The sequence below is a fragment of the Gopherus flavomarginatus genome, chromosome 2 (genome assembly GCF_025201925.1).
Source record: "Gopherus flavomarginatus isolate rGopFla2 chromosome 2, rGopFla2.mat.asm, whole genome shotgun sequence".
Taxonomy (NCBI): Eukaryota; Metazoa; Chordata; order Testudines; family Testudinidae; genus Gopherus; species Gopherus flavomarginatus.
In genome coordinates, this window is record NC_066618.1 from 61,246,147 (window position 1) to 61,258,267 (window position 12,121).

At 40.4% G+C, this 12,121-nt stretch overlaps 1 protein-coding gene across 6 annotated transcripts in view; it reads left to right on the forward strand.

Moving 5' to 3' along the window:
- Positions 1-10,855, forward strand: part of LOC127044110 (ATP-binding cassette sub-family B member 5-like) — a 248,281-nt gene extending 237,426 nt beyond the window's left edge. For all 6 annotated transcript variants that reach the window (XM_050938577.1, XM_050938576.1, XM_050938572.1 and 3 more), the window contains 4 exons: positions 91-288; positions 1,807-2,013; positions 2,485-2,631; positions 6,881-10,855. In XM_050938577.1, the coding sequence (XP_050794534.1) occupies positions 91-288; positions 1,807-2,013; positions 2,485-2,631; positions 6,881-7,078 (750 nt within the window). In that variant the 3' untranslated portion in view covers positions 7,079-10,855. The remainder of the gene's footprint in view (positions 1-90; positions 289-1,806; positions 2,014-2,484; positions 2,632-6,880) is intronic.
- The last annotated feature ends 1,266 nt before the right edge of the window (positions 10,856-12,121 follow it).

Consider the following 12,121-nt stretch of genomic DNA (forward strand, 5'->3'; position numbering starts at 1 on the left):
ATGTGTTTTTAAGGCAAATGTTTAAAGAAGTCTTCTGTTTAAGTTTTAGAACACATGTGACATGAAAGCTTTGCCCATCTCTTCTCACAGGCTACATTCAGAGGAGGTTTAGAGTTCCGTGAAGTGTCTTTCACTTATTCATCTCGCCCAGATGTTCCCATCCTGCAAGGCTTGTCTCTTCAGATTGAAAGAGGACAAACCGTGGCGTTTGTTGGCAGCAGTGGATGTGGGAAAAGCACTTCTGTTCAGCTTTTACAGAGATTCTATGACCCTCTCACAGGGCAAGTGGTAAGATTAAATTTTGATAATATCTGCACTGGTGATTTTATTGTCGTTTTTCTAACCACATGTTCCTACTTAAGCTTTACTGCTATTTTAAAAGCCCCAGTGACCAAGCTGCAGTGAACTGAGGCCAGCCGGGATGCCTGATCTTATATTGATTCAGTGACTACTGAGCACAGCATGTCATGCAGGTTTTGTGATCATTAGATCAAATTCTGCCATATTGTACCAATTATAGCTGGAGTGAGTAAGCAGATTAGAAATGTTGGTTTATTGTGTCTTCCACTGGGCTTTTTCACTGTCAGTATTCCACATAACATCTCTTTTCCAGAACTAGGATCACAAACATCAACTGTAAATTAAAAAAAATAACATCTCACAGTTTTTAGTCATTGGAAAAACTGTGTCATTTTATCACTGACCTAAAGGAAACGTTACTTTGGAAACTGTAAATTTAATCTCATGGAGAATGACTGACTATTGACCAAGAAGAATCTTCTTTTGAGTGGCTAATAAACCGGCATCAGAAAAAAATGTTTCTTATAGTGCTACTCCACTTATGAGATGGGCAGTACAAATCAGCTGATCCAGGCCTGATACACAGGCAAGATCCCCAAACTTTGTGACTACACCCTTTTGGAAATACACAGGTGGAAAACACATGGCTCTCAAATTCATTACACAACCCCAGTCCACTTGCATTTAGTTGGAGTAATCAACGTTTATAGTTAATTTGTGCTATGTTTATCCTTAAAACTTGCCTACACCAGAAATCTGCAGCAGTTTAACATAAATTAGTTTTTTAATCGATATAGTTAAGCTGATGCAACCACCTGCACTGACTTTTATTTCATTTTAAGATTGGCTTATTGTGGTTTAGCTTTAACCTGTTCCCAATGGATTTGAGCAAACTCCCACAGTCTCCCCTCTAACCCAGCTACGTGGTGCACCATGAGAGATATAATATAGCCAGGGAGCTGGCCCAAAGGGGACATGAGGCACAAAGCTACAACTCCCATGTGGCACTGCTGCACATTAGGACGATGCAGGTTAATGTCAAACTAAGTCAAAACAAAACATTGTAACACTTTCAAATGAAAATTTTTCAGAGCTTTTCATTTCATGATAAAAAATTGTTATTTTGACTTTTCATTCTGATTTTGGGATGAAAACTAACAAAATATTGGAATTTCCCACAAGATGGAAATTTCAGTTTTTGCTCAGCTCTCATCAGAACCAACGCTGTAAAAACCAATGACATAATCAACACACTTATTAAAATCAAGATATAGGAGCTCGATACTGAACGAGTCAGCTGACATCAGGAGGTTGCTGGTGTTGTGATGTCTTCTCCCTATTGCTGTGTCTGGAGGGGTTTCCAGAGGGGTTCAATATTCATTGCTATTAATTCTTGATAGTTCCTTGAGAGTTCTTGCTATGATAATGATCAGAATTGTAATGTTTGTGAATAAAGTCTGATTGAAATACCAGACACCCAATCTTGACATTTGTTGCTGTTGGCAGCTCTTTGATGGCATCAATGCAAAACATTTGAATATCCAGTGGCTACGCTCTCAAATAGGAATAGTCTCCCAAGAGCCAGTGCTTTTTGACTGCAGCATAGCTGAGAATATTGCCTATGGGGATAACAGTCGGAATGTGCCATTGGATGAGATACAAGAAGTAGCAAAAGCAGCAAATATTCATTCTTTTATAGAAGAACTTCCCGAGGTAATCAAGTAACTCAAGTCTTAGAATATATCAAATATCAAGGTACTGGAAGGTCTGATGATTTTGATATTGCAGCACTATTATCCATATGTGGTTTTCAACATTATTGAAATAGGAATGCTTGATTTAATGTTCAAATACTACTTTGGTTTTTTAAGTGAGATATACTATTCCCTGGGATTGTCCCCATCACCAGTAAAGTCAATAGCTGAGGCACAGTAAGTGCTCAAGACCAGTAACAAGGGAGGTTATGTCTCTGCATTGCTCCCAACCTCATACCATGGTCTGAGCCACAATGGGAAATCCACTAATACTCCAGAATAGATTTTCTACTCCTTCTGCATCACAAAATTTAGAGGAGGGGCAGTGGGTGAAAGGAAAACTGTAGATTTATTTTTAATTCCACCTACAGTTGCAATGTAATGTAAACAATTAACCTCTTCCTTCATCAACTGTACGTTTTTATAACAGAAATACAACACCCGGGTTGGAGATAAAGGAACACAGCTCTCGGGTGGCCAGAAACAACGAATAGCTATTGCAAGGGCTCTTCTCCGGCAACCAAAAATTTTGTTGTTAGATGAGGCCACTTCTGCTCTTGATAATGAGAGTGAAAAGGTAACTTGCCTATATTTAATAATAATGTACAGGAATGTGTATCGATGGACTGGAGGCAGTCATATGGAAACCAATAATAGTACTAAGGAAAGGACAAACATCCCATTTATTTTCATGGACCATTTAGTTTGAAGCTTGGAGTGGGGCGGGTCATGCAGTATCAGACTTGGCCAGGTTTCTGATGGCTAAGTAGGGATCACAGCATCCATCATCCCCTCTAGGGTATTTTCCTTTTCTTTTCATAACAGTGTTAGTTGCTGTGATGCTGAACTGCACGTGAAGGGAGTGCAAGCACTAGAAGCGAGTTCTGTGTGTGTTTTATTTTGGAAATAATCTCCTAGTGGCGGCGGGGGGGATCGTTTGTCTTCTGGTTTTTTAAAAGTTGAGTTTAGCTATGCTACATTTTTTTTCCCCACTATCAGACTCTGCTTTATTGCTATTTTGTGCTCACACCTTTAGCTAACTTCTAACCTGGCTGCTGCAGTCATGCAGTGCTCTCCATCTTGCTAATTCAGATCATTTCACATTTGTCTCCACTCTTCCCCTCCCCCACACACCCCCTCTAGTATCTTCCTTGAAGGAAGAGAATTGCAGCTGTGTTTGTACAGGCAGTGCAGTGCCTAAGATTATTTTATGAACTAATGAGATTACTTGCTCAGGAATGTTTTAAGACTACTGTAGACCTTGCTGAAGCCTGCTCACTACCACTTAATACAGCATTTCACTGCTTAAGGTCACATCATGCTCTTCTGTAATTTAGCTGGACATACCTGCTGCCTGTTGATATTACATATATTCGAATAAGTGTTATAGCAGAATAACTGTACAAATAAGACGATACATTCTGAATCAGTAACCAGTTGAACTTGCATTATTTCGCTTATTTGAACTGAGATGAACAGTAGTTCTCTAAATGAACTTAAAAGTAGTGACTGATGATATGACTGGCTCTGTGGATATGGGGAAAGTGGTGGATGTGATATATCTTGACTTTAGCAAAGCTTTTGATACAGTCTCCCACAGTATTCTTGTCAGCAAGTTAAAAAAGTATGGGTTGGATGAATGAACTATAAAATGGATAAAAAGCTGACTAGGTTATTGGGCTCAACGGGTGGTGATCAACGACTCGATGTCTAGTTGGCAGCCGGTATCAAGCGGAGTGCCCCAGGGGTCAGTCATGGGGCCGCTTTTGTTCAACATCTTTATTAATAATCTGGATGATGGGATTAATTGCATCCTCAGCAAGTTCACAGATGACATTAAGCTGTTGGGAGAGGTAAATACGCTAGAGGGTAGGGATAGGGTCCACAGTGACGTAGAAAAATTGGAAGATTGGGCCAAAAAAAATCTGTTGAGGTTCAACAAGGACAAGTGCAGAGTCCTGCACTTAGGAAGGAAGAATCCCATGCACCATGACAGACTGGGGACCAACTGGCTAAACAGAAGTTCTGCAGAAAAGGACCTCGGGATTATAGTGGACGATAAGCTGAATATGAGTTAGCAGTGTACCTTCGTTGCCAAGAAGGCCAACGGCATACTGGGCCGTATTAGTAGGAGCATTGCCAGTAGATCGAAGGAAGTGATTATTCCCCTCTATTTGGCACTGGTGAGGCCACACCTGTAGTATTGCGTCCAGTTTTGGACACCCTACTACAGAAGGGATGTGGTCAACTTGGAGAGAGTCCAGTAGAGAGCAGCAAAAATGATTAGGGGGCTGGAGCACATGACTTGCGAGAAGAGGCTGAGAGAACTGGGATTATTTAGTCTGGAGAAGAGAAGAGTGAGTGGGGATTTGATAGCAGTCTTCAACTACCTGAAAGCGGGGGGGGAGGGGGTGCAAAGAGGATGGAGCTCAGCTGTTCTCAGTGGTGGCAGATGACAGAACAAGAAGCAATGGTCTCAAGTTGCAGTCGGGGAGGTCTAGGTTGGATATCAGGAAATACTATTTCACTAGGAGGGTGGAATGGGTTACCTAGGGAGGTGGTGGAATCTCCATCTGTAGAGGTTCTTAAGGCCCTGTCAAGGTATTATTCCCACTTTGAACTTAGGCATCCAGAAAGTGGGGACCTGCATGTACCCCTCTAAACTTAATTCCTAGCTTAGATCTGACAGCACTGCCACCAACCACAAATTGCGGTGTCTGGTACACTCCCTGTCCCCCCAAAACTTTCCCTGGGGAGCCCAAGACTCAAACCCCTTGGGTCTTAAAACAAAGAGGAATAAACCATTCCCCCTCCTTTCCCCCTCTCAGATTTTCCCCTCCCTGAGGTTACCCTGAGAGATCACTGTGATTCAACTCCTTGAATCTTAAAACAGAGAGGAATTAACCTTTTCCCCCATCAATCCCTGGTGAGTCCAGACCCAATTCCCCTGGGTCTTGCACAAGAAAAAAAAATCAATCAGATTCTTAAAAAAAAGAAAGCTTTTAATAAAAGAAAGAAAAAGTAAAAACCAGGGTGGAAAACCAGGGTGGAAAATGTTTACAGGGCTTCAGCTTTACATAAACTGGAGGGACTCTTTCCCCACTAGCCTAAGTACAAGTTACAGCAAACAGAGGTAAAATATCCTTCCAGCAAAATACACATTTGCAAATAAAGAAAACAAACATAAATCTAATCCGCCATTTCTAGCTAATACTTACTATTTTGAACATGAAAAACTGTTTCAGAAAGATTGGAGAAACCTGGTTGCACGTCTGGCCTCTCTTAGCCCCACGAGAGAACAAAGAACAAAACAAACAGCACAAAACAAAGACTTCCCTCCACCAAGATTTGAAAGTATCTTGTCCCCCGATTGGTCCTTTGGTCAGGTGTCAGCCAGGTTCACTGAGCTTGTTAACCCTTTACAGGTAAAAGAGACATTAACCCTTAACTATCTGTTTATGACAGGCCCAGCTTGACAAAACCCTGGCTGGAATGATTTAGTTGGGGATGGTCCTGCTTTGAGCAGGGGATTGGACTGATGACCTCCTGAGGTCCCTTCCAACCCTAATCTTCTATGATTCTATGATTACAGTGGTGTGAGATAAATACATTGGAAATCCAACAGAATCCTGTGAGATCCTTCAGAACAGCATGGGATTTCATGGATTTTCCCTAGATCTTGGCACAGCCACAGCAGATCACTACGAAAAGGCCAGATGTTTGTAACTGACTCTGACTGAGTAGCACCTTACTCCACAAGTAGCCTCACTGAAATTAATGGGTGACAGTGTATGGCCCTAAGTGCCTAAATGGCCAAATAGGAAAGAAAATTGTTAAAATCTTCCAATTTTGGACAGACACCACTCTCCCTATACAGATTTTGTAGCACTATCCACATGTGTTTTGCCAAAGCCCTGTCTATACCACAAATTTAACCATGTTGGAACACCATTGAGAATCTGTGCTTACTTGTCTGGACGGTGGCAGGGTGGAGGAGAAATATATGTATTCTTAGGTTAGGGAGCTATGTTTTATCCTGAGCATTTAACAAGGTTAAAGTATGGTCCCTAATATGTTTTGTTTTTTCCTGCCCTCAAAAGCAAGACAAAAATACATTGTACTACAGTTGCACTACAAAACTGCTTGACAACTATGACTATATCCACACTATAAAGCCTCTGCCAGCATAGCGCCCTCATCTAGGCACAGTGTACACTGACAGGAGTTTTTCTGGTGAAGGAATAACCTCTCCCCAAGTTAGCTATGCTGACAGAAGCCATCTTCTGTCTGCCTAGCTGTGTCTACACTTGAAGTTTTGTCAGCAGAGCTATGGCTGTAGCAGGTGGTTTTTTTCACACTTTTAACTGACATAGCTATGCTGATATAGGTTTTACACCAAGTCTATGTTTTAAACATAGTTTGTATGTGCAAGTATGGCCTAAACTTTTGTGCCACAGGTGGAAGACTGTGTATATACTTAACCTCTTCCCAAGAGAAATATTTATTTTAGCTTACTGAAATGTCCAGCTTGTCTTTCCTCATGTAGACCAGCCTTTAGGGCTGTGGGCACAGTAGGCAAATTCAAAGCTGGAATTCCCTACTGTGGCCGTAATTGTTGAAATGTAACACAGAGACACTGCAGCCTTCGTACTACTCTTTCATCCTATTCAGATCAGACTTGGCTAAAATTGATTTAAAATGCCTGTGACCTACTGGTGGGAGTGTGCTGTTGGTCAATTACAGATCCAAATTTTGCCAGTGTAAGGGCAACAGTTCTGAGAAGGTGTTAAAACCAAGTCCGTAATGTCTTCTGTATTTTTCCCTAGGTGGTGCAACAGGCCCTTGACCAGGCACGGAAAGGAAGGACCTGTATTGTGATTGCTCACAGGCTGTCCACAGTACAGAATGCAGATGTCATTGTTGTTATTAACAATGGAAAAATAATAGAACAAGGAACTCATCAGCAACTAATGGCAAAGCGTGAAGCCTATTTTAATTTAGTAAATGCACAAACACAGCTCTAAAAGAAGGATAGCGCCTGAGACCTTCTTTAGAAATGAGCTGTCAGGAAAAAGAGTAGTTAGCATCCAGAGGATGTGATCTGACCTTATAGGCTTACCAGCAACTCTTCTTTGGACACGCAGATGCTCTGCAGGACCTGGAGTAGTTTAACTTGCTCAGCATTCTTGCTGTTGGAGTAGAAAGATGCCCTTTTTGGGAAAACCACGTCGGAGAGGTTTAAACCATAGACTGGGATTTAATACTGAGTCAGTGGGATCATGGGAAAACCTCTATTTCTCATGTTATCTGCAGAGCATGTTTCAGTATTTCCCTCAGGAGGGGTTACTCTATTCCCTCTACCTGATCCATAAAATATGCAACTGGACAGGAACTCTTTGCTTTAGCAGATATATAGAGATGTAGATATAAAAATCTTAATTATATATCATTTGAAATCAATGTTAGAGTTCTTCTTGGTTTTTTTATAAAAGTTGGTTTAAATCATTACATGTTTGCTACTTTTGAAACTAGTGATGGGCCTGACCAAGCAACCCAACATTTGTTAAAAGTTTGCATCCATATTCAGGCTTCATTACATAGCGCATCTTGAGTTTAAATTAGTTACTAATCCACTAACCCATAAATCCCAATTTAAACTGTACAGAATCCCTGGTAGGGATTTTAATAGGCTGTATTATTTCCAGATATGCTATTGAGTTTATGGGTATTTAAGTTTTCCTTCTGCTTCTTTTATGCATTAGAAATATTGTATTGTATTATTATTTTTATTGCCATAGCACTTTGGAGCTCTAATCATGGATCAGGACCCCACTGTGCTAGGTGCTGTACGTACACAGAACAAAAAAGCCATATGTGCCCGCAAGAGCTTATAATGTAAGTGTGTATATATAAGACAAGAGACAACAAATGGGTATAAAAAGACAAGGAAACAATGAAACAATATCTTCATTTCACTGGTTTTGGGGAGTCCTTAAGGCAGTGGTCCCCAACATTTTTTGTCTGGCAGGCACCAGACGATGAGCCACAGAGGACTGTGGCGGCGGATGAGTATCCGCCAAAATGCTGCCGACAAGCAGCAACATCAATAGGGATCGTCGCCAAAATACCACCGACAAGTAGCATCATCCAGAGGCATCACCACCAAAATGCCGCCAAAAATCTGCAGCATTTTGGTGGTGATGCCTCTGGATGAATCTGCTTGTTGGTGGCAGTTCGGCAGATGCTCATCTGCCAGCCAGTACGCGGGCGCACTCAGACACCCTGGTGGGCACCATGGCACCCACGGTTACCGCACTGGGGACCCCTGCCTTAAGGACTATAGGACTGGTTTAAGAATATTCTCAGCTCACAACTGATGGTGGAAGGGTACTGAATCTTCCTAAAGTTTTTCTCCCAAGTGTTTGTCAAGAATTCGAGTTAAATGAGTGTGAACAAAAATCCTGTCCCTCTCAGTTTGCTCAAGTTTCCATCTCTTGTAATGTCATAATCCTACTAGCTCTCCATTCCCCAAAGGAATTCTTCAGCAATATGAAAAAATCAAGCAGTTATAATTCTCCTTTAAAAACAAGGCCTTTTCTCTTTAGCAGTCACTTTTAAGAGTGGCTCAATTTCCAAGAGACATTTTATATTTAATCAGGTTCTTATGATTCTGTTAAGGGGGTTAGGAAATTATAAACTAACTTGAAAGCTGTCAAAGGGTTACAAGTTTTTTTTTCCTTTAAAATGCTAAAGGCTAAATCCTCACGTTACTTGTGTATCTTTTTTCAGACAAGCCACTTAAATGTAGTGTAATCTTGACTGCAATATACAGGTTATGATATCTGGGATCCTTCCAAACTGTGTGTGCTAAGTGTGTTCCAAGTTTAGGGTAAATTTATCTCTCAAAGGTCTTAGCCCAAAGCATAACTAATTCGAATTCTGCTATGCAGAGCCTAGCATAAATCAGGCCAATCCCACTGAAAGGTTTATTTCTACCTATAGGTGAAGTGACTAAAGCAGCAGCTACAGCTTCCTCAGATATGGACAGATATACAGAATACCCTGTTAAATCACTTAACATAATGAAGTGTCCTTAATCCAGAACACTGCAGAACACAGAACAGTGCAGATATTCACATATGTAAAATATATAAAATGCAAATATTAACAATTGAAAACAATCTGGATTAAGGACACTGGAAGATTCCATTCCATAAATCCACAAATATTCAGGCAAGTTTATGAAGCATCAAATCCTACTCACATATATTTCATCCAGCATACAGGGAAATGTTATATAAGTGTTCACAGCATGAAATATGATAGTAAGACACAGCTTCTCCACACTGGCCTGCAGAGTGGACTATGGAGGGGTGTATTGCACAGCACACCAAAGAATTGCGCTCTAACTGCCCCCATGTGGCGGCTGCTGGTGCAAACTAAAAGGTACCTGATTCATGGTAACAGAGTCCTGTTTGAAAGAGATGCACTCTGAAATTCACGCCCCCATAGTACACACTATGGCACAAAGACGTAGCCTTAGACATAGTTATTTCTGTTTCTCAAAATATCCAATCTTATCTTATGATATTTGACTAAAAAAGGCTTTTCAAACAAACAAAATGTACGCACAAAAACCAGTTTTCAACATTTTTCAGGTTTTCATCAAAAACAAAAAGTCTAAATATTTGGATTAAAATTAAACAAATTTCATTTTCATCAAAAATAGTTGGGGAGGGGGGAATAATTGCCAACGAGCTCTGATTATCGGACCTTCCACCCAGAACGAGACCAAGTGTGTTCCAACCCGTCAGCTTACCTGGAGTACTACATTAGAAGTTCAGCCTCTTTCATTCAGATTAACAAATCATTTTATAATGCTACTCTTGTCATTCAGTTACTCTTAATTACCATGGTTTATCTTCACAGGTTGTAAAACCAGAATGGGCCATTATGATAATCTAATCTGAACTCCTATTTAACACAGGCCATAGGACTTAATTTCTGTTTGAACTAGAGCATGTTTTCTAGACAAAAATCAATCCTGATTTTTTTTTTTTAATTTTCCTCACAATAATCCAGCACAACCCCTGGTAAATTGTCCCAGTGTGCTGGTTCACAACACTATTCATTGAAATTTAGTCCAGCTGCCCCTCCATCATGACAGAAGAGTGGCAGTGCCAAATCTGCCACTCTAGGGCTGGTCTACACTAAAGCTATAAATTGACCTATATTACGCTACTTATGTAAATTACGTAACTGAAGTTGATGTAATTTAGGTCGACTTACAGCGAGCGGTGTCTACACTGTGCTATGTTGATGGGAGATGCTCTCCCGCCAGTTTACCTTCCACTTCTCAGGGAGCCGAAGTACAAATGTTGATGGGAGAGTGCTCTGCCATCAACTTAGCTTGTCTTCACCAGACCCGTTAAATCAACATTGCTGCATCAATCATAGCAGTGCTGATTAAGACAGAAGTATAGACAAGCCCTAAGTCTATGAGGACGGAGGTGACTCAATAAAGGTTTACTTAGTGCAGTAGTTTGGCTTGAGATGCCTGTAATCCTCAATCTTTACAAACTGTGGCTGGAGAAAGCTTCACTGATGAATCATCACTGTTCCCTTTATTTTCATCAGCTTTAATCATAACCCAGCAACAGCCCTCACACTGGTGCATCATTCCACCCTTTTTGTTCCCATAAAAACAATTTCTTAAATTAATGCTTCATGGATAAATCCTTGTCCAGTTTAAAATTATACATTTACTAATTGGTTTAAAAATATTGCAGTATGCAAATTTTCAAAGAGACTCTGCAACACAACACTCATGCTGCCCCTCCATCATGACAGAAGAGTGGCAGTGCCAAATCTGCCACTCTAGGGCTGGTCTACACTAAAGCTATAAATTGACCTATATTACGCTACTTATGTAAATTACGTAACTGAAGTTGATGTAATTTAGGTCGACTTACAGCGAGCGGTGTCTACACTGTGCTATGTTGATGGGAGATGCTCTCCCGCCAGTTTACCTTCCACTTCTCAGGGAGCCGAAGTACAAATGTTGATGGGAGAGTGCTCTGCCATCAACTTAGCTTGTCTTCACCAGACCCGTTAAATCAACATTGCTGCATCAATCATAGCAGTGCTGATTAAGACAGAAGTATAGACAAGCCCTAAGTCTATGAGGACGGAGGTGACTCAATAAAGGTTTACTTAGTGCAGTAGTTTGGCTTGAGATGCCTGTAATCCTCAATCTTTACAAACTGTGGCTGGAGAAAGCTTCACTGATGAATCATCACTGTTCCCTTTATTTTCATCAGCTTTAATCATAACCCAGCAACAGCCCTCACACTGGTGCATCATTCCACCCTTTTTGTTCCCATAAAAACAATTTCTTAAATTAATGCTTCATGGATAAATCCTTGTCCAGTTTAAAATTATACATTTACTAATTGGTTTAAAAATATTGCAGTATGCAAATTTTCAAAGAGACTCTGCAACACAAATTAAAACGTTAGAATTGTAATGAGAGAGACACACACAGCTTTTTATTTATTTGTACAGTAGCTCTGAACTATGGAAACTCATTAATAATATTCTGCATCAGTCAAAGTGCTTACCTTATGTTATGACCCCCTCCCTGCCTCACCAGCCAGTTATTTCACCATTAAATGCCCATTTTTCTGCTTCTGCTACAAAAGTTGTCATAGTTCTTTCCACACTGCTTTACATGCATGGAGCATTCTCTGAATTAAGCCATAAAGCTGTTATCTTCTCTTCAGACAGATCCACTCCTTCTGTGACACCCACAATAAATCAGCCAATGAGTAAAGGATGAGTGGGTCAGTAGTTGGAAATACCTGATATTATTTATTTTTAAAATCCCAACACACACACATATACTTTCAGTGATTTTGAAGCCTTAAATTGTGCAATAATTAACCTACATGGGGTTATATTTTCATTACCTCTAACCCTACTCTGTCTTGTCATATCTCTTACTTTGTCTCATTTCACTCTCTTCAGGATGAGTGTATTTTAAGGTGTATTTTACCTTGATTTAGCTA